The sequence below is a fragment of the Stenella coeruleoalba genome, assembly GCF_951394435.1.
Source record: "Stenella coeruleoalba genome assembly, chromosome: 20".
Lineage (NCBI taxonomy): Eukaryota > Metazoa > Chordata > Mammalia > Artiodactyla > Delphinidae > Stenella > Stenella coeruleoalba.
The window spans coordinates 55,718,863-55,742,780 of NC_137166.1; the positions used below are offsets into that span (position 1 = coordinate 55,718,863).

A 23,918-nucleotide genomic window follows, 5' to 3' on the forward strand; every position below is an offset into this window, starting at 1 on the left:
ATTATGCACATGCACGATGCTTTGCAACCATCACCGCTCTCTAGTTCCAGAACATCATCCAAAAAGGAAACCCCATGCCCAATATCAGTCACTCCCCATTCTCCCCAGCCCATGGCAATCACAGATCTGCTTCCTCCCGCCCCACACCGCTTTGAGGCATGTGTGATCTTATTTTCCCGACCAGGGATGGAACCCATGCCCCCTGCAGTGGAAGCAATGGAGCCCTAACTCCTAGACTGCCAGGGAATTCCCCAGATCTGTTTTCTGTCTCTCCAGATTCACCTATTCTGGATATTTCATAGAGATGGAATTACTCCATATGTGAATTTTTGTCTCTGGCTCCTTTCACCCAGTATGATGTTTTTAAGGTTCATCTGTGTTGTGGCATGTGTCAGAGATTTATTCATTTTTCCGAGGTGTCTCTTATGTCATCTGTGGGTCGAGAACCAGTTGGATCCTGTCCGGGCAGTGTAGCAGCAGGGGTTGAGAGTACAAACTCTGTAATGTGGTGGCCAGTTACACCTCCTTGGAAAGCCTCACTCTGCTCATCTGTAAAATGGGGATAATAACAGCCCCTCCCTCACAGGACTATTTGCAAAGTGACTGGAGTGTGCTAAGATCTCAGCAACTGTTAGGTACTATTGTTCTTCAGTCTTGCGAATATGCTGTAATCGGTCCAACCAACCTCCTACGGCTGGACATTACGGCTCTTCCTATTTTCCTGCTTTTTCAACAAATGCTGAGACAAACATCTTTAAATATTTTAACACTTGTCCAGTTATTTCTTTAGCATAAAATCCTGGAAGTGGCATTGGCGTGTTAAAATGTTATTTGTATTATGAAATATTTCTGACACGTAGAAAAAGAACAGACAGTGAATACAATGAACTCAGGGCTTCCACCTCCGGGCTTAAAAAACAAAAAAATTACAAATAACAATGTCCTGAGTAGCTTTCCTGGTTGCATCCCTTCCGCTCTGCCCACAGAGGTCGCCACTGGGACTCCCCCGTCCCTTATCATACCCATGCAAGTTTGTGTATAATTTCATGCGTCCACACACAACCCCTGTTTTATGTGTGTTAAAACTGCGTGCATTCGACTATGTAAACTTCTGCAACTAGCAGCATGCTTTAGGGTTGTCCAGGTTGATTTACAGAGTGCTGGTTCACCTACTTTCACTGTAGTATGGTGTTCCCCTGTGTAAAGATACCATGATCCATTTAATTCATGCCTCATGTGATGGACGTTTAAGCCGCTTCCAGTTTTTCACCCTTACGAACACCACTGTCGCAAGTATTCTTTTTTTTTTTTTTTTAATTTTTGTCGCAAGTATTCTTGTGCTTATTTTTTTGTTCACATTTTTGAGAATTTCTCTAGGGTGTACACCCTCTGGTGGAAGGTCTGCACTTTTTTTTTTTTTTTTTTCCGGTACGCTAGCCTCTCACTGTTGCGGCCGCTCCCGTTGCGGAGCACAGGCTCCGGACGCGCAGGCTCAGCGGCCATAGCTCACGGGCCTAGCTGCTCCGCGGCACGTCTTCCCGGACCGGGGCACGAACACGTGTCCCCTGCATTGGCAGGCGGATCCTCAACCACTGCGCCATCAGGGAAGCCCAGGGCTGCACTTTTAAGATTCAGACCTGCTGATAGGACTTTCCCGAATAGCTGAGTTTTTTTGTTGCTTTTGTTTTTTTAAATTAATTTTTATTGGAATTTAGTTGATTTACAGTGTTGTTTCAGTTGAGGTGAGCTTTTTTTTTTTTTTTTCGGAACGCGGGCCTCTCCCGTTGCGGAGCACAGGCTCCGGACGCGCAGGCTCAGCGGCCATGGCTCACGGGGCCAGCCGCTCCGCGGCATGTGGGATCCTCCCGGACCGGGGCACTAACCCGTGTCCCCCGCATCGGCAGGCGGACTCTCAACCACTGCGCCACCAGGGAAGCCCCGAGCTGAGCTTTTTATAGGGTCCTCTCCGCTTGCTGGCTCCCCTTCTCCGGGTGAGGCTGCATCTCTTCTCCGGAGCTATAGCCATCCTTATGGGGGTGGGGGTACCTGGGTTGGGGGTGTCTCCGAGCTGGGGATAGTCCCAGCTGGGGAAAGAACAGAGGGTGGGAGCCTGGAAGCACGAGTGAAGGACACCTAGGAGGGTGTTAAGGAAGACCGCTCAAAGAGGGACCAGTGTGGTCCTTATTTTATAGATGCGAGCCTGAGGCCCAGAGACGGCAAGCCACTTCTCCAAAGTCACAGAGTGAAGGATTGCAGAAACCAGCTTCATACATTCATTCCTTCAGCACAAATTAATGAAGCACCTATTCCGTGCCACGCATTGTTCCAAGAGCACAGGATATACAGCCGGCAACAAAACAAAGACCGCCTGCTCCAAGTGTGGGGCCTATTATTCTGGGCGTAATTATGATGAATTACTAATTATGTTTGCCTCTAGGACTGGAGCAGAGGGGTGATCTCAACTGTGGGCGTGGGGGGGTGCCCCATGGGAGCTCCCCATGAGTCAGGGCTTTCTTCAAAGCCCCCACCTATCAATCTCCTTCTTTCTGACCCTTTCACCCACAGAGTGTATTGTGGGTACTCAAAATTAAACAGGTTATTTAGGGGAAGAGAAGGTGGTCTAGGAATGAGGAAGAGAGCGAAAAGCCCTTTGTACCGGGCAGGGTTGTCAATAAAGTTTTGTCGCCTTGGCAACCGCTGGCCCAGACAGGCGGGGGGAAGGAGGTGCGCGCGCATTCACCCCCCCTCCCGTCCTCCCCTGCTTTCTCCCTCTGGTGGTCGAAGGTTTCGCCACAGAAAAAGAACAGGGAGGTCGCGACTCTATGGTGACAGGCGGAGACCTTAGCCAATGGAAGCATGAGTCGCTCCAAGGCCAACCAATCACATACGGGCTCTGGAGCAGGCGGTACCCGCCCTCTTTCCACTTGGACCCAAATAACCCGACCCAAACCCGCGTTTCTCCCGGAGCGACGGCGCTTTCGGCCAATGAGGGCGTCGACTTTGGGCCGTGGGCGGGGATACGTCTCCATGGCAGCGCCGGAAGGACAGCGGCGGCAGCCACTGGGTGCAGTTGGCGGCTCTCAACAGCAGCGAGGGCGACGCGGAGTTTTTTAGGGGCGCTGACCGTGGGGCGGGCAGGGAGGGGCAGAGCGGAGTCCGGCCAACGGGAGCGGCGCAAGCTTCAGAGCGACTGAAGAGTGGCGGCGACCTTGGCCAATGGAAGGCCGTGACGGCCGTTGCGAGGCGGGCCCGGCTGGGCAGACGGGAGGCGCGGCGACCGTGTCTGAAGAGAGCTGGAGGAGGCTGTGGGAGGTGGTGGCAGCCGCAGCGCGGGCGCCTGAGGAGGAGGCGGAGGAGGAGGAGAAGCGGGTGAGGGGCGGCGCGGGGCCCGACTTCTGAGCCCCCTCTCGGCCCCCGCCCCGCGCCGCCTTGGCTCCCGGTCGTCCCCAGCCCCGACTGTCCCCCTCCCCGCCCGGCCCCTCCTCGTGTCCAGGCGCCCACGTCTCCTGGCCCTTCGGCGAGCCTCAGGCTGCTCTCGGCGCCCAGCCCCTTTCCTGTGCTTCCTTACCCAGGCCCCGCTCTCGCGCTCCAGGCCCTTCCCTGGACCCTCAGCTCGCCCTCTGACTCTACACTCCCCTCCCTGGGTCTCAGGCCCTTCTCCTGCACTTTCCCTGCCTCCCCAGGCTCCTGTCTGCTTCCCCTAATTTCCCTCTGGACCTCAGGCCTTTCCCCTGGATTCTCACTGTCTACCCAGATCCTTCCCTGGAGCCCAGGCTCTCTTCTCGCGGCTCTTCTGTGCTCCTCCCTGGATCCCTAGGACTTGCCCCTGTCCCTGTTTGCTTCTCCAAGCCCCGTTCTGGAACCCCTAGGTCCCCCTATACCATCTCAGGACCCTCCCTGGTGGACCTCCAGGTCCTTCTCTACTTTCGTTGGACCCCTGGTCTCCCTGCTAGCTTTCCTGGGGTCCTCCCTGGATCCCCAAGCCTTCCCGCAGCCCTCGGTCTCCCCCGCAGGCACCCCCGCCCCTTCTCCCTGCCCCAGCTCCCTCCCTGTGGTGTCCGTATTACCCGCTTGCCCCTCTGCAGCTTCCGTTCTGTCCCAGCGCCTTCCCGCAGCGCCCCCTCTTTATTTATCCCCAGCCTGCGTGCCTTCTCGACCCCCTTTCCCAGCTGCTCTAGCTCCTGATCTCTTTCCAGCTCCCCTTTCCTCGCCGTCCCCCATCTGCTCTCCCTGAAGCACCGTGGTGTCGGTGCCCACCGGGCCCTCTGCAGTCGGGGTTAGGAGGCTTGTTTTGTTTCGTTTTGCTAATCCCCGTCTTTCTCCTCTTTTTTTATGGGCCTCTTCTGCCTCTCCACACCGTTCCTTTTCTCTCCCCCCCTCCCCCCGCTTTGTCCTCTGTGCCCCTCCCTCCCCCGGAATCCTTGGAGAGAGAGCAGGTGCTGGGATCCTTCCTCTGCTCTCCCTCCCCTCACCCGCCTCCGAGTCGGGCTGCCTGGGGTTTCACCCAGAGCCTTCTGAGGACTCCCAAGGGCTGCTGGGGATGGGGGTGGAGGCCAAGGCCAGGAGAGAGTGGGGATGGGCAGAGGAACAAGCAGTTCTGGTTGGGCAGGAAGCCTGGGCTTTTTCCTTGGTGAGGGCCAGAGGTGGAGCTGCTGGGTCCCCCTTGACTTCCACCTCCTGCAGGACTAAGCCTTTAGGGTTATCCCAGACTGCCAATTAATCAGCCTTCCGTGAGCCAGTTGGCACGTTTGCGTGTGTGTGTGTGTGTGTGTGTGTGTGTGGTGTGTATGGGGGTCCTGGGGAATCTGCGTGTGCGCACAGGGTCTGCGAGTGTGTGTGCACGTGGCGGGGCTGTCATAGGTGGTTGGAGGAGACGCAGCTACTAACGATGGTGGCTAGCATTTCTTTGGGGATCTCCCCATTGTCAGAAGCACTTGTTGCATTTCATCTTCACCGAGAGCCCTGTGAAGTCAGTATTGCTTTTCTCCCTGCTTTATAGATGAGGAGACTGAAGGGCTTGCCTAAGTCTCACACAACCTATAAGTGACATAGAGCAGGCACACGCCCGGGGCACCGCCCCTGCCCCTGCCCTGAGCTCTCCACTCTCCGCAGGAGGCAGCATGGTGCCTGGGGCACCATGGGCCCCGACAGAGTGACAGCCAGGGAACTGTGTGAGAATGACGACCTCGCCACCAGCCTCGTCCTGGACCCCTACCTCGGCTTCCGCACCCATAAGATGAACGTCAGGTGAGGCGACCTGGGGGAGGGCGACCGAGGGCTCGGGACCCCTTCCTTCCACTGCCACCCCTCAGCCCCATCCTCCTCTCAGCTCCGAGTGGGGGTGGGGGTGGGGCCTGGGAAGGCCCAGAGGGAATAGGCCAAGGCCCTGGGACCCAGGCGTGCCCTCTCCCCCAGCCCCGTGCCCCCCCTGCGGCGACAGCACCACCTGCGCTCAGCGCTGGAGGCCTTCCTGAGGCAGCGGGACCTGGAGGCTGCGTACCGGGCCCTGACGCTGGGAGGCTGGATGGCCCACTACTTCCAGAGCCGGGGCCCGCGGCAGGAGGCTGCCCTCAAGACCCACGTGAGGGAGCCCTTCCCTTCCCTCCCCTCGGCCCTCGTGTTCTCCCCGTCTCCTCTGCCTGTCCTGGGTCCTCCGCCCTGCCGGGCAGACCTTCAGCACAGTTCCCTGGGACTCCCTGACTTCCTAGCCATTGGGACCATCTGAGGCAAGGCTCAGAGAATCCTAGGAAAGGAGAGCTGGGGGGCCCTCTAAGATGGAGTCTAACTTCTTCATTTGACAGATGAGGAAACTGAGGCCCCGAGAGGGGAAGTGAGTTCCCTGAGACCACACAGCGAGTCAGTGGCAGAGCAGGACTAGAACCCAGGAGAGAGGGCCGAGGACGACCCTGCCCCACGTCCTCACCCTGCCACCCCTCACCTCCCCCAGATCTATCGCTACCTCCGAGCCTTCCTGCCTGAAAGCGGCTTCACCATCTTGCCCTGTACCCGTTATTCCATGGAGACAAATGGAGCCAAGATTGTGTCTACCCGCGCTTGGTAAGAGGGCAGAACATGCCTCCCAGGGCCCCAGGCCTGACAGGAGGCATCCCTCCCTGGGGGCTGCTGGGGGAGGAAACCCCCTCCCTTCTGGAGGAGACTGGACACTCGGGACAGGGCCATGAAGATGTCTGTGTTGAGAGAAAGGAGGCCGGGTCTGGTCCCCCAAGACCCTCCTGGCCCACCACGGCCCTGCTGGGAGATGTGATCCCCTCGAGACCCAGGCTCTCTGGGGCTGCCAAGAAAGGACTGATCTTGTACCCAGGACTGTGCTGTCTTTTTTTTCATCCCCACTGGAGCCCCTGCTGCGTAGCAATCGCTGCTGGGTACGGGGCAGGACCGTGAACAAGAGGACCCTGCCCACTGCTCACATTCTAGCGGGAAGGCAGGTGGTAGCTGAGTGAGCACACAGGGCTGACCACAGCTGCTCAGTGAGTCCTGAGCCTGCCCGGGAATTTTGAGAGTGTTCCTGGGAGCCAGGCCTAGGCTGAGGCCCGAAGGATGAGCCAAAGGGTCTAGTGAAGAGTGCGGGGGCGCCTGTGGGGACTTCCGGGCAGGACTGGACTGCGAGAGGCCGAGGCAGTGGGCACTGGAGGCTGGAGGAACCGAGAGCGGGAGAGGATGCGGGTCAGGCTTTCAGGAGGTGGAGGGTGCCGCGCCTGCGCAGGTGTAGAGGCAACGGTGGGTGAATTTCAGATTTGGGAGCTGGAACGCGGTGGCTGGTGCGTCCCATCGATTCTTCCCGCCGGAGGCCTGGGATGAGGGGCCCCTGTCCCCAGCACTGGTGGTCAGGGAGGTGCTCACAGACCCACCACCTGGCTTCTGGGCAGGAAAAAGAACGAAAAGTTGGAGCTGCTGGTGGGCTGCATCGCAGAGCTGCGGGAGGCGGACGAGGGGCTGCTGAGGGCCGGGGAGAATGACTTCAGTATCATGTACTCCACCCGCAAGCGCAGCGCTCAGCTGTGGCTCGGCCCGGCCGCCTTCATCAACCACGGTGGGGACGAGGAGGGGGCTGGGGGGGCCGGAGGGGGCAGTGGGGGCGGGGCCGGGGGCGGGGTGGTGCGAGGAGCCAGCGGGGGAGGGGTTGAGCCCCGGCTCTCTGGCTCGCTGACCCAGTTCTCTTCTCTCCCCGCGACCCCCCAACTGGCTCCAGACTGCAAACCCAACTGCAAGGTGAGACCTGGGGACCCCCGTTCGCAGGAATGGGCACGAGGGAGGGGCTTTCTGCTCGGCGAATAGCCAGAAACTGTCCCGGGTCTCCCCGTCTGACAAAGTAGTTTCCCACCCCTGGCTGTGCAGCACTGGCGCTTGTGCGATTGTCAGAGGAGGGAGGGGCTCTGGTTAAAGTCACACTGGAACCCAGGCTGCCACCTGCTGGCCACATTCTCCCTTCTCTGAACCTGGGCGGGGGGCTGGGCCAGTTTGGCGGGACTGTGGTGATGGGGAGACACAAAGTGCCCCTGCCTGTGCCATGGGCCCCGGGCTTCCCAGGGAGACACCCACGGCAGCTGTGATAGCAGGAGGCTGGGGAGGGCCTCCTGGGGTGGGGTCAGAGCAAGCGCTGCCCTGGAGGACAAGGACTCTTTCCGATAGGAGGTTCTGGGAGGCCACCCCCCACCCTGTGCTGCGTGTGGAGCACGGAGCAGTGAGAGAGAAGAGTTGTGGGGAGGTGGCCCCTGTAAGGCCTTGGGTGTGCACCCTGCCAAGTGTGGGGCTCACCTGGCCGCCCTTGGGACCCCAGGGGTGTGGGGAGGGTTTGAGTCCTGGCTCTGCTGCCCTGGCCCTGTTTTCTCGGATGGGAAACGGGGAGAACTTGCCTCCTGGGACAGTTGTGAAGGCTGGGTGTGTGTCAGCGTCCTGTGACTCTGCACACTGTTCCGTGGGTTTCGGGGCACAGACGCTGGATAGGATGGAGAGTCAAGCAAAGCTCGGTGAGGTGGGGGTCAGCCACCACGTGGTGTGGAACCGCAGGCTGCATGCAAGTGACGCTGGAGCTAGGCGTTGAAGGAGGAGTAGGATTTTTCTAGGTGTTGAGGGCAAATGGGGCCGCTTTAGGGCATCTCAGAGGGGAGGCGCCACACCGGAGAGCGAGGAGGCACAGTAGCTCCCGCCTCGTGTGTCAGCATGAGCTGGGTCTGCCCCGTGGAGGCTCCCACGGGGTGAGTGAAGGGGGCTTGGTTCTCAGAGGCCCTGGTGCCGCTGCTCTAGGAGCTTCAGGGGTGGCCCTGGCAGGTGGCCTGGGGCAGAGCTGCGTAGGAGGTGATGAGGGGCAGCTGGGGTCTCAGGGAGGCAGGGAAAGAGGACGCCCAACACTGCCCGCTCGGGAGGTGCCGGCCAGTTGTCCTGGCGTCAGGCGGGTGGGCGGGCGGCCAGGGGCACTCCCAGGTGTGTGTCAGGCTAGGATGGACAGATGGGTGGGCGGGCAGATGGATGGATGGGAGTGCTGCCTCTCCCAAATGGGGAGCTTGGAGTCAGGAGCAGGCAGGCGAGAGGGGTGGCGATCCTGGACTGGGGCTGCGGGGTGGACACAGGCCTCGGGGAGGGCAGGATGCAGAGCCAGGCAGAGGCGCACATCTCGGCCACTGAGGTGCAGGCTGGCAGGGTGTCTCAGAGGAGCCCAAGAAGGAGTGCTGGAGGGAGCAGTTCTTGTGCGCGCTGCCAGAGGCTGGTTAGGTCATGTCCTGCAGGGAGGGTGGGAGCCAGCAAAACGGGGGAGGGTCAGGGAGTGCATGCTGAGGGCAGGCCCTGGGCAGGGCTCTTCCCCGGGCTCCCGGCGCTGCCCATCCTAAGGGGACCCTTGAGGCCAGGGTGCCAGCCAGGCGGGGTGGGGCCAGGCCACCCCCAGGACAGGGCGCTGAGTCTCCTGGCCCCTAGTTCGTACCTGCAGATGGGAACGCAGCCTGCGTGAAGGTGCTCCGGGACATCGAGCCAGGGGACGAGGTGACATGCTTCTACGGCGAAGGCTTCTTCGGTGAAAAGAATGAGCACTGTGAATGCTACACCTGCGAGAGGTGGGGATGGCCTGCAGGAAGGGACACGGTCCCTGGGATCCTGGGAACCAGAAGTGCATCCTCAGGGCCCACCCCTCCCTCCCTCCTTATTTCCCTCCCATCCTTAGGAGAGGCGAAGGAGCTTTCCGACTGCAGCCCAAGGAGCCCCTGCCGCCCCGGCCCATGGACAAGTATGAGCTCCGGGAGACGAAGCGGCGGCTGCAGCAGGGCCTGGATGGCCCCCGGGCCTGTGCCCACCCACCCCCGCTGCGCCGGGACCTGTTCTGCGGTGAGTGTGGGGCGGGGACCCTGTCCTGTTGGCCTGTCTTCATCAGCTGCTCCCCCAGCCCCAGCCCCTTCTCTGCCCTCCTCTCGTCTTGTCCCTCCTGGTACCCCCACTTGGTCCCCCAGACAGGACCTCACTCCTGAACATCCTCTCTTCATCTGTCCCCCTCTGAAGAGCATTGGGCAGGGGTGGGGGGGGGTGGCGGCTGGCCTGAGGAGGAGCTCTTCCCCTCTGAAGAGGCCCTGCTCACACAGCTGCCCTTTTCTCTCCCCACTTCCCCTCCCTTGGGCCTCCACAGCTGCCTGCCAGCCCCTGCGCCCCCCGCCCTGCGGCGCCCGCCCCGATGCCTCACCCCTCTGGCTCCAGTGGCTGCCTCAGCCCCAGCTCCGGGTGCGCCCCCGGAGGCGCCGACGCCCCCAGCCCCGGCGGGCCCCAGCGCCCCCCGTTCTCCGTGCTGCCCGCGTCTCCCTGCACCGATGGGGAGGCTGTGGCCCCCACTGCTGCCTGCAGGCGGAGGCCCTAGTGGCTCTGGGGCCGGCCGCCCGTGCCCGCTGGGCCCCCCAGCAGGACTGGCACTGGGCCCGGCGCTACGGGCTGCCTTACGTGGTACGTGTGGATCTGAGCCGTGTGGCCCCGGCCCCGCCTGCCACTGCCACTCCCGTCCCCGCCGGGACCCCAGGCCCCATCCCCATCCCCAAGCAGGCCCTTGCCTTTGCCCCCTTCTCCCCACCCAAGCGCCTGCGGCTCGTGGTCAGCCATGGCTCCATTGACCTGGATGTCAACGGTGATGGGCCGTGACGGGCTGGACAGGGAGGCCCAGGCTGGGAGAGGAGGGCGTCCCTCCTGGTCCCCTCTGCCCTGAGTTCTCAGTAACCGACCTCCAGAAGGAGCTCTTGGACCTCTGGGAGGGCGTTGACTTTCAACCCCAGCACAGCTCTGACCCCCGGGGCGGGTTGGTTTGGACACCCCCTGGGGATCTGACCCCTGACCCTTCGTGACTGCTGACCCCTGAGCCACCCCCATCCTAGCAGGGAGCCCTGGTCATTGCCGCCCTCCCACCCCAGCCCCAGCCTCAGGGCTGAAGGAGCTGTTCCCTCCCCACCCGCCTTCTCCTGCCCAGGGAGCAAAGCCATAAGGGGTGGGGGCCGCCCCGTGGCTTCTCCAAAGAAGCCCAGGCCTCGGGAGGAGGTGGAACTGACATGGGCTGGCGTTCCCTAGACACTGCCCTACAGAGGGGAGTCAGTGTGCTCTCGGCTCTGTGTCTGAGGTGGGGGGCGACAAGGGGGTGGCCAGGGGCATGTCCCCACCACCCCCGTGGGTCTCAGGGAGGCCGGTGCGACCTCATCTTTCTCATGGTGCTATCCCTGGTGCTACTGGGCTGTGGGGGCTCCCTCCCCTCCCCCACGCCAGAATGGGGTATGTTGGGGGATTGGAAGCACTTGAACTTTCTATTTTATTTTATTAAAACCTTGTCATAAGCAGTGCCCTGGGAAGCATTTCATCTTGATTTACATTTTGAAGTGATGTCCGTTGGGAGGGTGAGACCCTCCGCCTTGCTGGGGAGACCAGACCGGGAGGAAGCAGCCCAGACTTTGGGCGCTGAAAGCTTTGGAAGGGTGGAAGGGCAGTGGGCTTTGAGGATGGCCAAGAACAGAGGCGCAAACTGTGCTCATAAAGAACGCTTTCAGTCCCATCTTCTCACCCAGGTGGGGAGTCTCCCCATTTTTCAGATGAGATTAGTGAGATCCAGCAATTAGAGTGACTTGTCCCGGGTCACCTGGGGCCAGATCACCCTTGTCTGAAGTCAGAGCCCCTCCCAGATCTCACGTGTGTCATCTCGGTTGGCCTGGCTCTGTGAGGCCAGGACAGTGAATCTTCTTGTTTCTTCTGATCCAGTTCAGTTCTCAGTTCTCCAACCAGGGATTCAACCCGGGCCACAGCAGTAAAAGCCCAGAATCCTAACTACTAGGCCACCAGGGAACTCCCCCTCATCGTCTCTTAATTCTCACCTCAACCCCCATTCTACAGAAGGAAATACTAACAGCTTACAATCAGTGAGTGCTTCCTGGTACTAGGCACCCGCTGCAAAGCGTCTTGTGGATATGTTTTTTTTGTTCATTGAGGCCTCACAGCCATTTCATGAGGACAAGCCAGGAACGTCTGAGGGTCGTGTGTGGGCTTCAGGCCCCAGTTTATGTCCTCCATGTCGACCGGCCTTGGAAAAGTTTACCCTGGAGGCTGATGAGGCCAGGCCATATGCATGAGGGACATGGGGGTGCTGAGAAGAGGGAGTGAACACACATGGAGAGGCTGCAGGAAGACTTGGGTGGGCCAAGGAGATGGCCCAAGAAGGGGCACTTCCACAGTGGACCTGGGGGTGGGGATGGGGACAGTTCAAAGCAGGTAACTTTTTTTTTTTTTACTTTAAAATTCATATTATTTATGTATAGCCTGCTTCATCCCTTTCAGAATGAGAAAATGTGTCTTTCTTCCATGCAAATCCTACTGAACCCTCCTAGTTTTCTCCCTCAGGTTAAAAATGAGGGAGAGGGCCTCCCAGTCAGCAAGTGGTAACGAAGAGAATGAAGAGAGATGGTTGACACAGTCGCTAAAGAACTTGTCCCTCTAGACAAGCAGAAATTCATGGCTTCTCGGCAAATATGACAGCAGAGTAAGGAGGCTTAGCCTGGATGGACATTGGAGGTTCCAAGAACCTCCTGGAATCCCATTTCAAATGTAGTAACTGCGTATTCACAGGCGTGTTCTTGGCGCAGAGGGTTTAGAGCCTTCATCCAACTCTCAAAAGTGTCTGGAACCCAAAACACGAAGATTAGGAACCAGTGATCGGGGTCTCTCACTCTCAACACTGCTGCTGTCTTGAGCTGCTAATCCTGTGTCACAGGACGAGGAGTGGCCTCTCAGGCCTCCACCCACGAGTTGCCAGTAGCATCCCCTTAGTGGTGACAGAAATACCTGTGATCATTGCCAAATGTACCCCTAGAGGTCAAAGCCAGCCCCCAGTGGGAACCACTGGGCTAGAGTGACAGGATGACAGGGAAGGAAGACCTCCAGGACAGTAACTACAGCTGACACTGGTCGCAGGTTCTGTGCATCTGGCATCAACCTTCACAGCAGTGCCACCAAGATCACCCCCCTGCCTTTGCAGGTAGTCGGAGGGCAGGCACGTCTGCCTGAGGCCGCACAGCTGGTACGTGGACAGAGCCCGCCTTGCTGCCAGGTTTCTGCCTCAACCACCAGGTAGATGGAGCCCCAGCCACGATAGGGAAGTGAGAGGAGTGTGTGTTGGGTCCAGTGAGCTGGCGGGCCCTGGGATGTTTGGGTGGAGCTGGGGCTTGGGAACCCCAGGGGGAGGGTCGAAGGGTCAAGGTCAAGCTGAGAACCCCGTCATACACTTGGGGGCCAGAGCAAGGAAACGGGGAATCTGGCTGGGGGAGGAGGAGGAGGGAGTTGAAAGAAACAGGAAATAATTACAGGCCAGAGTCTCAGGAAGCCCCGCACTCTGCAGTGCCTTCCCCAAAGCTTTCTAAGTTCCCCTCCTTGGGTTACTGGGACAGCAGGGAGCCAGGCAGGACATCCCAATCCTGGATCCCATTTCTCCCCTTGGGGGAGCTCTCTGATGCTTTTACCCTGTGCATGGGGCTGACCAGATGCCTGCAGGAGCTCCAGGGCCCCGTTGATGGTGTTGGTCATCCTGGGGTTGCTGATCCAGGAGGGCAGCTGACGATCAGTTACCCCCACCTCCAACATGATATTGGGCACCAGAAACAGGCCGACATGAGGACTCTGAGTGCCTCAAATTAGTTACATAGAGAACCCACACACCCTGAGGACGGCTGCACTGGACACTGTCCTGGCTTGTGACACAGCATCACCCTCCCCACGGCCCTGTGAAGTCTAGGTGTCGTTATCACTGTATTTTAGGTGAGAAGGCCACAGTGCAGAGGGCTTAGGAAGTTTGTCTGGGGCCACAAGGCTGGCAAGCTTCAGGGCCAGGACTTGAACCCATTCTCAGAGCTCAACCAGGCTCTGAGATCCTTGGGATGGGAAAGAGGCAGACACCAGAGGGGAGGCTGAGGCCGTGCCCACTGGAGACTCAGGGCTTGTTTCAGCAGTGGCTTCCGTGGGATGGGGGAGTGGGTGGAGACGAGGGCCAGAGCAGTGCCTGGAGGGTTCATGGAGCAACAGGTGAAGGGCACCGAGTGGTTTTGTGATTTTGACCGGGAAGCACCTGACCCTTTCAGTAGACTGGGAGGAAGGAGCTGCAGAGGGAGGGGAAGAGGGTAAGTGTGCGGTTGATGGGCTGGGACTGGGAGGGGGTAGCAGGGAGAGGAGGAGGAGAGCAGGGATGCAGGTTGTGAGGAGAGATGGGGAAGTCAGTTTCCTTTGTCCCGGGAGGCTGTTTCGGGACAGCGAGCTTGACATTGGGGGTTTCAGGATCTGGGCGGGCGAAGATGACCCAGGAGCCTAGGAAGAGGTGTTCAGAGCCAGAGTTTGGGGCCTGAGAGTGTTGGCCCAGCCAGCTGGAAGTGAAGTGGGTCTGGCCCTGCCCTGGGTTCAGGCATCCATAGGGCAGTGGTGGCCAGAAGGGAAGCCAGGAGTGTATGAATGTCCCAGGAGTGGTCAAGGGATGGTGGCAGGGATCCTGGCCCCAGAGGGAAAGAAGGGGGAACTGGGAGGGGCTGCTGGCCCACAGGGCGAGAACACGCTGCCAGCACTGGCGCTCTGGTGAGGTCGGGAGGCTGGCTGTGGCTGCACAGGTGTCAGGCCTTGTGCTTGGATGCTACCTGGATGACCTCACCAAGTGCTCAGACAGCCGCCAGCCCCATTCATTCGGTGACTCAGAGCTGCCTGGTCTGCGTGGCATCACAGCGTTCCTTCTTTCCTGCAGCAGCGCCACCTCTGTGCAGGCCAGAGGTCTGCAGGTCGGGGGAGGTCACATGAACGACTCACCCCCTCCTGTAGCTTCCAGCCTGTCTGTCTGAGTCCACACCCCATGCCCTCATTTGCCCCTCTGCCTCTCAGGTTGTGGTCTGAGAGAGGGGGCCCGGGGCCAAGGTTTCGGGTGGGGCCATCCTGGGAGATGGCACATCTGGGGTGTGCCCTGGGTAGGGGGATGAGGGCAGCATAGAGGGCGTGAGGGGAATGGATGGAGCCAGTTCTCCCCTGAGCTTACCCAGCCCCCCCCATCATTCCACCCCGCCTGAGAATGGGATTTTGCACCATCTCTGTTGACAGCTGGGGAAACTGAGGTGACGCAGGTCAGGAGGTTTGTCCAGGGCCACCCAGTAAGTTGTCGTATGATTAGTAATAGCCACCTTTGAACCCTGGGGTTGAATGGAGACCTCATGAGATCACTTCAGGCAGAGTCTGGGGGTCCAGGCTGCCCCAGGAGACTGACAGCTTCAGGCAGAAAGTCAAATCCACCGCCACCCTGATGCCCAGGACTCATGCCCATCTAGGTCAGGCTAGAAGCCCCAGGCTCTGAGCTCTGTCAAGGGTCACTCCTCAGCCTGGCTCGGGGTGGGGGGGAGGGGGGAGGGGGGGAGGGAGGTGGTTGGAGAGGTGACATTTTGAGGGGCATCTGGAATCAGGATGAATCTCAGCATTGTGGTCCCTGAGTTTGGCTGAGGGCAGGCCCAGAGACCGAGTGGGGCGGGAGCGAAGAAGAATTTATCCTGGAGCTCTGAGCGTCCTGGAGGAGCTCGCAGTCAGGAACGGGCTGGCAGGAGAGACTGAAGTGAAGTGACGTGTGTTTGATCAGAGGAGAAAAGGCTGCTCCTGGCTGTGGACAGGGCGCTCCAAAGACCTAGGGGACCAGCGCAGAGCACCCTGTTGGGAGGGGCTCATGTGATGGGGTTGGGGATGTACTGGGAGGGATGTGGAGTCAAAGGGGACAGGGGAGTGAGGGAGTGGTGGCAAGCCGGGAAGGGTGGGGAGCAGGGGAGGGAGTGATGGGGTCAGCGCTGGGTGGTATATAAAAGACTCCTTGGAACTTGAGATGGGATGGAAGGGGTGGGGCAGGAAGTCCAGGAGCCAGCTGGGGAGGTGGTCCAGGAGGGGAAGAGGATCCTGAAGGTGGAGGTGGAGGGAGGACTTGGGTGACAGGTAGGTGTGGGGACTGAGAGGCAGGAGGACCCTGGAACTGTCCTGGTGGGCAAGTGTTGGGACTCAAAGAGCCAAGGGAGACCCTGCTGAGAAGAGACTGCTGCCTGCTGGAGGGGGGAAGGTGGGAAGGGGGTGGGAGCGGGGGGCTCAGCTTGCTCCTACCCTGACTGTCCTCCCTCCATACCAGCCCTGATGGAGCCCAGTCCTCCCTCACCCCTCCCATGATTAGAACCAGTAGTGTTGGCTGCAGGGCACAGACAGGGAGGATCTCCCGACGCCCCCGTGCGCACCTCACTGACCAGACATTAAGAAGAAATATCAGCAATAACATAGCTTTATTTGTAGCTTAAAGATGGGGCAGGGTTTGGGGTGGTGGGGCCCGGAAGATGAGAGAATTGGGGGTGATGACACTGATACTGATCCCTCGGAGAAGCCGCCCTCGGGCCGTTAGATTTTGGCAGCGAAAGTCCCGTCCTTGATCTCGGTCCAGCGCTGCACCTGGGGTGGGGGGGGGGGTAGGATGGAGGAAGGTGGGGAGCGGGCGCTTGCTCAGCTCAGCCGGCCCATCCACCCTCGCCCGGCCCGTCTGTGCGCTGCCCCTCTGTCCGCTCACCCAGCTCATGGGGCACAGCGCGTGGAACACGCGGAAGTAATACTCGTAGTGCTGTGTGCTTTTCCCTCGGCGCCTCATCCTCTTAACGCAGGGATGGTAGTCTGCCGAGTGGGGCGGGGGGGGGGGGGGGGGAGGAGCGGACAGGTGGGCGGGGTCGCAAGCACGCCCCGCCCCCTCCACGCCAAGGCCGCGCCCTCCAGAAAGGTCCAGCTGCAGACCCGCCTCCTCCCCGCAAGGCCTCCTCTATTCTGTCACCCCACCCTTCCGCGACTTGATCGCACGCCTCCAGAATAGGCCCCGACCTTCCACTGATCGGTCCCGCCCTATCATACAAGGCCCCTCCCCTCCCAGGTAGGTCCCGCCCCTTCAGACCGTGGTCCACTCCACCTCCCACCCCAACGGTCTCCGCCCCCGCGGCGAGTCCAGGACCCTCTCCTCGTCCTCAGGTGGGGCGCGCCCCTTCCTGCCTCCCACCTTCTCTCACCCGCTCCCCCTAACTTGGCCCGCGAGGTTTTACCCAGCAAGTTCTGGTAACAGTTACGGGTCTGGTTCTGCTTGGGGAAGCGCGGGTCGAAGGGTGCCGTTGGCCATCTCCCCTTTCAGGGCTTTGGGCAATCAATACCCAACATCCACGAAGGCGGCGTCTCCTGCGGGGAGGGATGGGGTTCTGTGGGGCCTAGGGGGCGCCCCTCGCTCCGACCCGCACTCAGCTCCTGACCCCCACCACGAAACCCAGCCCCCGTTCCCACCCGTCCTGCCCTCACCAGGCTGATGTCAGCGGGTCACTGGCTCAGTTGTGCTTGTGGCTCCGTCCGGGGACACCCTCGCTTCTGAGTCTCGAGGGTCCCAGCCCAGGAAAAACACGACCCTCCCGGTCGCATTGGCTGGGACCCCCGGAGCCCCAGGCAATGGACGCCGTTGCGCCGTTGCGTTGGGACGCGGGGCGGGGTCGGTGTGGACCCGCCTCCCCCGCCGCGACTCCCACCTCCGGCCCGACACCCCCACTTGGGGCCGGCGCTCACACACAGGCACCCGGGCGCTGCTCTTGCCGAGTCTCAGGCTCACGCTTTTAATCTCTGCGAAACTGGGCCACCACGCGGGCTCTCCCTCGACCCGCCCCCCGCCCTCCCCCAATATATAAAGATATAGATAGCTCTGGTCTCTACCGGAGAAGGAGCATCCCCGCCCGGCCTTTTCAGGACCCTGATTCTTACAGTAGAGGTGCACAACACCTAGGGTCCTGTGAGGAAGAGGAAAGAGACAGGGTGGGGTCCGGGCTCCTGGACGCCAGCGCCAGGTATAAGGCTGATCTGCAGGGTTCAGGGGCTACCTGGCCCCGCTGGGCTCCTCTGGACACTTCGGCGACTGAGGCTGAGTCCCCCGCATCCCGCTATTGAGGCCGCTGGGAACCGTGCATGCTGCAGAGAGAAAGCCAGAGAGGGCTTTGCGGGATTGGCAGGGAGAGAGTAGTAACTGCTCAATAAATACATGCTGATGGGGGGCAGGGGGCGTGGTCTTGCTCCAGGGCCCGCCAAGCCTGAGCTGGAATCCACGTTTCCACCAGTGTCCCTCCTAGGTTTCTCTCCCTCCTGCCTCCTTAATATCAAGTCTGACTCTGGATCCTTTGCCCCAACATCCAAACGCACTAATATCTCTTTCCTCTTAAGCCCTCTTTTGTCCCACATCCTATACCAGCTTCCTCTTCAGGTCCCTCCTCCCCTTCCAGCAGATCACTTGGAAAGAGCTGGTCTACTCCTTCTCTCCGATTCCCCTCTTTACATACATATGTATGTATACAAGTAGTGGGAAAATACACATCCCATGAAATTTACCATTGTAACAATTTTAAAGTGTACAATTCAGTGGCATAAATTACATTCATAATGTTGTGCAAGCACCACCACTACCTAGCTCCCAGGACATATTCATCACCCCAAAAGGAAACCCCAAATCCATTAAGCAGTCACTTCCCGTTCCTCCCATCCCTTGCAGCTTCTGGCAGCCACCAATCTGCTTCGTGTCTCTTCGGATTTGCCTCTTCTGGACATTTCTTGCAAACGAAAATCGTACACTGTGTGGCCTTTTGTGTCTAGCTCCTTTCGCTCAGCCACATGTTTTCAAGAGTTGCAGCACGGTGATCCACTTCCTGTGCTCCCTTAAGCCTGCCCCACTCAGGTCTTCGTCCCCACCAGGTCACCTCCTTGCTGTTACATCCAGAGGTCCTCTCTCGTCCTGTCTTCCTTCACCTGCTCGTGGCATCTGACACGGCTGCCCTCACGATGCTCCTCATTTTCTTCACCTGGTGTTCAGGATGCTGTTCAGTGTTCACTCTCTGACTATGGTGCCCCTTTCCCTAAACACCTTGGCCTCTGTCTCCACCTGCAGTCACTCGCTGGTGACCTCCAGTCTCATAGCTTGCAGCAACCATCCATTTGCTGATGGTTCCCCAAATCATTCCAGACTCATGTGTCCAGCTGCGTACCCCGCATCCTCACCTGACATCTCAGAATCAAGATGTCCAAAATGGAATTCCTGATCTTGTCCCTGACATCTACTCCACTCACAGCCTCCTTGACTGCTGCATCTTCCCAGTGGCTCAGATCCCAAACCTCAATGCCATGTCAACATGCCCAATCCACGAGCTGATCTGTTGGCTCAACCATCAAAGTATCTCTGGAACCCCACCACCTCTCAATACCTCCGTTCCTTCCCCTCTTGTCCAAGCCACCATCATCTTGTTCCTGCGTCATTGCAACTGCCTCCCCACTCTTCTCCCGGCATCCACCCTTCCTCCTCTACCTTCTCCACACTTCAGCCAGAGAGAGTCCTTTCTAACATACAGCAACTCCAGCCGTTCTGCTCAAAACCTCCAGTTTGCTCAGTATCAAACCCAAAGTACTTAAGATGGCCCCACATGATGGTGCCACCCTCGTGACTCCTGTGACCACAATTCCTACTCTGGGCTGTCCTGGAGCTCCCTCTTGGTCCAGCACATCGTACACATTCCTGCCTCAGGGACTTTGCAGTGGTTGTTCCTTCTGAAGGGAACGAATTTCCCCAGATGTCCACATGGCTTCCTCACTCCCCTCCTTCAGATCTTTACACAAATGACACTAGCTCACTGAGGCCCTCCCGGACCACCCAATCCAATACTGGAAGCTGCCTACCCCCACTCGTAGCCCTCCCTACCCTGCTGTTTGCCCAGAGCCCTATCAGCTAATAATGTACAATATAATTACTGTGGATTTTATTGTCAGAGTTCCCAGCTTCAGCACTACTGATATTTTGTGGAGGATCACACTTTGCTGTGGGGCACCATCGCGTACATTGTGGGATGTTGAGCATCGTCCCTGGACTCTACCCAAAAGATGCCAGGAGCACCCCCTCCCCAAATTGCTCAATGCCATGTCCGTAGTGCATAGAATGATGCCTGGCACGTAGTTGACACTCACTATACACTGAGAGCACAAAGGAAAGTGGAAAAAGAAGGAATGATCCTCTCTACCTCGTGGATAACAGAGTTGACAATACACGTTAGCTGTCACCCCAAATACCTGGGCGAAGGAGCAAAGATGCCCACTTCCTCCTCTATCTTCTCCACCTTGGAGGCCTTGTCCTTCATACTCTCAATTTCCAAGAGAGTGGGCAAGAGAACCTCCAAAGACGACCCCACTGTGGCCATGGGGCACTGGTCCGGCACCCTCTTGGGCTCTTGAGATACTCTCCTGGGCTGTTGGGAGACCCTGGCCTCCATCTTTGAGACAGGGGTCAGAGAGGTAGGAGACTCCGTTACGTCCTCCCACCTCGCTGAGGGCAGAGAGATGGGAGTCAGGGAGGCAGCATTCACCTTGGGGCTGCTGGTGGCACGCTTGGGGAAAGGGGACGCTTTGGAAGGCCCCTTTGGGTCCCGGGGCACCTCCTCCACCTCCGCCCATGGATGCGTGTTCCCCGTCGCCCAGGCCCCCAACTGTGGCTGCTCCCTGACCACCACCGGCATCTCCTCCAGCAAGGACACCTTGGTGGTGCTGAGGGGTACCGTGTCCATAGTTGGCATGGCAGACCCCTGCTGGGTTGAGAGCCAGGAGGGCAGATTGAACAGAGCTGATCTCAAGGAGGGATCCTTGGAACTGGCAGTGATCATCAGCTTGGCACGGGTGAGCCCTTCCACTGAGAAGGGCCTGGTCTGCCCCCGTGAGGCTTCCTCGATGGCCAGCTCCTGGGTCTTGATCCACTTCTGCTGCTGCCGCACCTCCTTGGATTTGAAGCCCAGCATGTTCAGAGAGATCTCCTTCATCCTGCGGACTTTGTCCTCCAACTTGCCCTTGCCCTTCAAGCCATCCGCGGTGACATCCTGGGCTCTGCTGACCAGGACTTCCTCCGACTCCTTCTCGGTGGTGGTGAAAGGCAGCTCCAGGGATGTTTTCTGAGTCCTCACCTCTACTATGTTTGTCTCCTGGGTGCCCATCAACACCACGGCTCTGGCTTCCCTTCAGGCTTGCTTTTCTCAAGCACATCTCCTCTGTGACTTCCCGCAGGCAACACGCCCGTGGTGGCAGGGTCCAATGTCATTTGGTATTGGGTAGGTAAGGTCAGAGCCTTATGGGACAGGGTAGGTAGGAACACAGATTTCCTGTTTGGAGCGGGGGGGACACAGCCTTCAGGGGAACAGCAAGTGTATACGCGGCCTTCTGAGATGGGGCAGGCATGGCTGGGGCCTTGTGGGGAGTAGCCAATACATGTGTGGCCTTCTGAGATGGGGCAGGTGTGGCTGGGGCCTCCTGGGGAGCAGCAGGAAAAGCTGGCGCTTTCCGGGATGGAGCAGGTACAGCCAAGAACTTCTGGGATTGGTCAAGGATGAATGGAGCCTTACAAGAGGCAGCAGGGATGGCTGGGGGCTTCTGGGAGGGCGGCGGCCACAGTCTCTGCACAGAGTCCAGAGGCCTGACCTGTTCGTTGTACCTGCGGAAGTCAGGAGGGTAGGCGGCTGGGCAGAGGGAGGACGTGGACAAGGTGCTGGCCTCCGGGTCCATCAGGTCGTCCATGTCCTGTTGCCACGGGTACATATGCAAGTGATCACAGGAGCCCAGCAAGGGCATTTCAGGGCTGTCCTCTGAGATACAGAGTGAAGGGGTCTCAAGTAAACCTGCCAGGCATGTGGCCCCCTCAGAATCAGAGCACCCCTGTAGGTAGATGGAGGGGAGGGGAAGGATGGTCAAGGCCAGTGGAGATGCCCAGACCCAGGCCCCAGCCCCTCCCCCCTCAGACCCAGGTATCCAGCCCCTGTTCTCTCCCCCCTCAGACCCAGGGGTCCAGGCCCCCAGCCCCTCCCCCCTCAGACCCAGGGGTCCAGGCCCCCAGCCCCTCCCCCCTCAGCCCCAGGGGTCCAGGTCCCCAGCCCCTCCCCCCTCAGACCCAGGAGTCCAGGCCCCCAGCCCCTCCCCACTCAGACCCAGGGGTCCAGGCCCCCGGCCCCTCCCCCCTCAGACCCAGGTATTCAGCCCCTGGTCCCTCCTCCCTCAGACTCTGGAGTGCAGGCCTCCTCCTCCTTCAGAGCCAGGGGTCCTGGCCCCAGCTCCATTCCTGGGGCTCCTGTACTTCTGGCTTTTGGTCTTGGCACCCTCTCGAATCTAGAACCATAGCTGCCCCCAGGGGTCTGTGGGGTCAGGGCCCACCTGGAGGTGCCACGTGGCCCGGGTCCATGGGGGGCGTGTGGAGGGTCCTGGGGGCCCAGGAGGTGGCGGGCTGCTGGAGCAGGTTGATGAGGCGGATCCAGCAGTCAAACAGGAAGCTGACCTCATTGTCAGGGGCGTCCAGCTCCAGGTAATAGCGGCGGCCCATGACCAGACGCAGCTTCAGGTGCCAGGCAGACAGGTCGTGGACGTAGAGGTGGGCCAGGTCCAGCGGGATCATCCTAGCAGAGGCAGGAGATGGAAGCGGAAGAGCAGGAGATGGGGGCGAGGTGGCAGGGGATGGGGGGATGGCGGCACCTGGTGAGGACGAGGCTGGAGCGCTCCCTGCCCGCGGCGGGGCTGGGCCATCAGCAGGATGTCTGGCAACACCAGGCCTGGCAGGGAGGCAGCCACGCCCATGGTCACTCGGTTGGTTCTGTGGTGCACATACACTGGGGCCCCTCGACTGGTCACCTGGGGATCCAGGGAGAGGGGCTGGGACCACTCCTTTCTCTTATGCTCCTCTGGCACCTCCACACAGAGCTACACCCCCGAGCCCCCCAGCTGCCTTGTGCCCTCCTGGGCCCAAATCCCCCAGCCCAGGGGGTCTCCCTTCCCTCCTGCCCCTCTCTGCCCCCAGGGCACAGGGAGCCAGGGACCTGGACAAAGTTACTCTCGAACATGGGCAGCGGGCAGAGGGGCAAGTACTCGCCCTTCTGGAGGGTCTTCTGCAGCTCGCCCAGGGTGGGGACCCACTTCAGGGGGCCCTGGAGTGGCTCCCAACGCCTGATGTTACAGAGCCGGTTCATAATGGCTGCAGAAAGTGTCGGTCACCCGGGACACGGAGGCAGGGTGCCAGCCCCCCAGCCCACTGGCCCCAGACCCTCGGGCTTCAGCGGTTCCAGAGGGTGGAGCTTCCCCAGGGCTTGGACATGGCCCTGCAGGGGTGCTCAGCCCTGGCCTGGGGGAGGAGCCTTCGTGGAGGAGCTTTGTGACCTCATCGGACACAGCTGCAGCTCTTCCTGGGAAGTCTCCAGGGGCCTTCAGCTCCCTTCCCCTCCAGGAACCTGTCCTGGAGTCTTGGGGGCTGGGGTGGGTGAATCAGAAGCCCCTGCTCCAGACCCAAACTAAGGACGACCCGGGGCCCTGGGAGGGGCCGTCTGGGATGTGGTAAGTGAATAATTAAACAAAAGGGTTTCTGACTCTTAAGAGGGGAGGCCTGAATTACAGTCCCAACTTGCCACTGACCCATCTCTACACCCTGGGTAAGGTCTATACCCCCAGGAGCCTCAGTTTCCCTGTATCTAACTTGTTTGTGTCCGTGGCAACGGTTGCTGTACATTGGTTATAAAGAAAGGGACATGAGGTTTGGAATAAGCCAGACCTTTGGCAAAATCATATTCTGCCTTTCCCTAGCTGTGTGGCCTTAAACGACAGGCATCCCTGAGGAGCCTCAGCTTCCCCCATCTGTAAAATTGGGGGGTACTGGAGGATGCACGGGATCCTGTAAGTAAAACCCCACACTTAAGGCATGGCGCAGAGCAGGCGCACAGTGAATGGCCATTCCTGTCGCCTTCTGAGGGCTTTCGGGGCGGGGGGTGCTGATGTTCTGTCATTCTAAATATAGTGGTTATTATTTTTTCATGTGTCATGCAAAATACATGGTCATTGTAAAAATTCTGGAAAATACAGAGAAGCACAAATAACGAAAGTCACCCACAATCCCACCCCCACCTTGTACCCTGAGGTGGCCATAGTCAACACTTTGGTGTATTTCCTTCTAGGATTTTTAAATAATCCATGGATTATACGTATCTATACAAAATGGGGATCACACAGTGGTTTGTAGCCTTGTGGCCTGCTTCTTCTATGCCTAAAGCAGGCTCTGTAGCATCCCTCTTCATGGCTGGTGTATTCCCTCACATGGATGCACTGTCATGTATATGACCATCGCCTACTGTTGGACATCTAGGTTGTCTCCAATTTGCTGTTGTAAACACTGCCGTAATGAATAACCTTGAGCCTGCAGCCTTGTCCTGTACTAGTACTGTTGGTCACAGGGTAACCTTCTGTAACTATCCATTAAATATTTATTTATTGACTGTGAGACTAAGAACTCACAGTCTCTGGGGGACTGATGGTTCCTCTACTTCCCTGTCCACGGAGGGCCCCCCAAG

At 59.2% G+C, this 23,918-nt stretch overlaps 3 protein-coding genes across 3 annotated transcripts; 1 reads left to right on the forward strand and 2 right to left on the reverse strand.

Moving 5' to 3' along the window:
• The first annotated feature begins 3,254 nt into the window (after nt 1-3,254).
• Nucleotides 3,255-10,821, forward strand: KMT5C (lysine methyltransferase 5C). Its single transcript, XM_079908448.1, has 9 exons — nt 3,255-3,369; nt 5,113-5,247; nt 5,416-5,581; nt 5,948-6,057; nt 6,888-7,051; nt 7,211-7,230; nt 8,932-9,068; nt 9,176-9,336; nt 9,632-10,821. Exons 2-9 carry the CDS (start codon nt 5,138-5,140, stop codon nt 10,129-10,131), a joined length of 1,368 nt encoding a protein of 455 aa, XP_079764574.1. The 5' UTR covers nt 3,255-3,369; nt 5,113-5,137; the 3' UTR covers nt 10,132-10,821.
• A 4,961-nt stretch (nt 10,822-15,782) lies between these two features.
• On the reverse strand, nt 15,783-16,701 carry COX6B2 (cytochrome c oxidase subunit 6B2; the record flags this gene model as incomplete). The annotated part of the gene is given in 4 exon segments (XM_079907324.1): nt 15,783-15,957; nt 16,073-16,173; nt 16,590-16,671; nt 16,675-16,701. Coding segments are annotated over 4 exon segments (261 nt in total). The 3' UTR covers nt 15,783-15,906.
• A 2,892-nt stretch (nt 16,702-19,593) lies between these two features.
• On the reverse strand, nt 19,594-22,550 carry GARIN5B (golgi associated RAB2 interactor family member 5B; the record flags this gene model as incomplete). The annotated part of the gene is given in 7 exon segments (XM_079906682.1): nt 19,594-20,545; nt 20,548-20,718; nt 20,721-21,215; nt 21,745-21,983; nt 22,060-22,100; nt 22,102-22,215; nt 22,401-22,550. Coding segments are annotated over 7 exon segments (2,142 nt in total). The 3' UTR covers nt 19,594-19,613.
• Nucleotides 22,551-23,918: the final 1,368 nt, after the last annotated feature.

Excerpts from the sequence above, each read along its gene's own strand:
- KMT5C (XM_079908448.1), top strand. The coding sequence starts at position 5,138 with ATGGGCCCCGACAGAGTGACAGCCAGGGAACTGTGTGAGAATGACGAC. Across the intron at positions 5,582-5,947 it reads AGGCTGCCCTCAAGACCCAC|ATCTATCGCTACCTCCGAGC; the intron begins GTGAGGGAGCCC and ends CACCTCCCCCAG. Across the intron at positions 7,231-8,931 it reads ACTGCAAACCCAACTGCAAG|TTCGTACCTGCAGATGGGAA; the intron begins GTGAGACCTGGG and ends CCTGGCCCCTAG.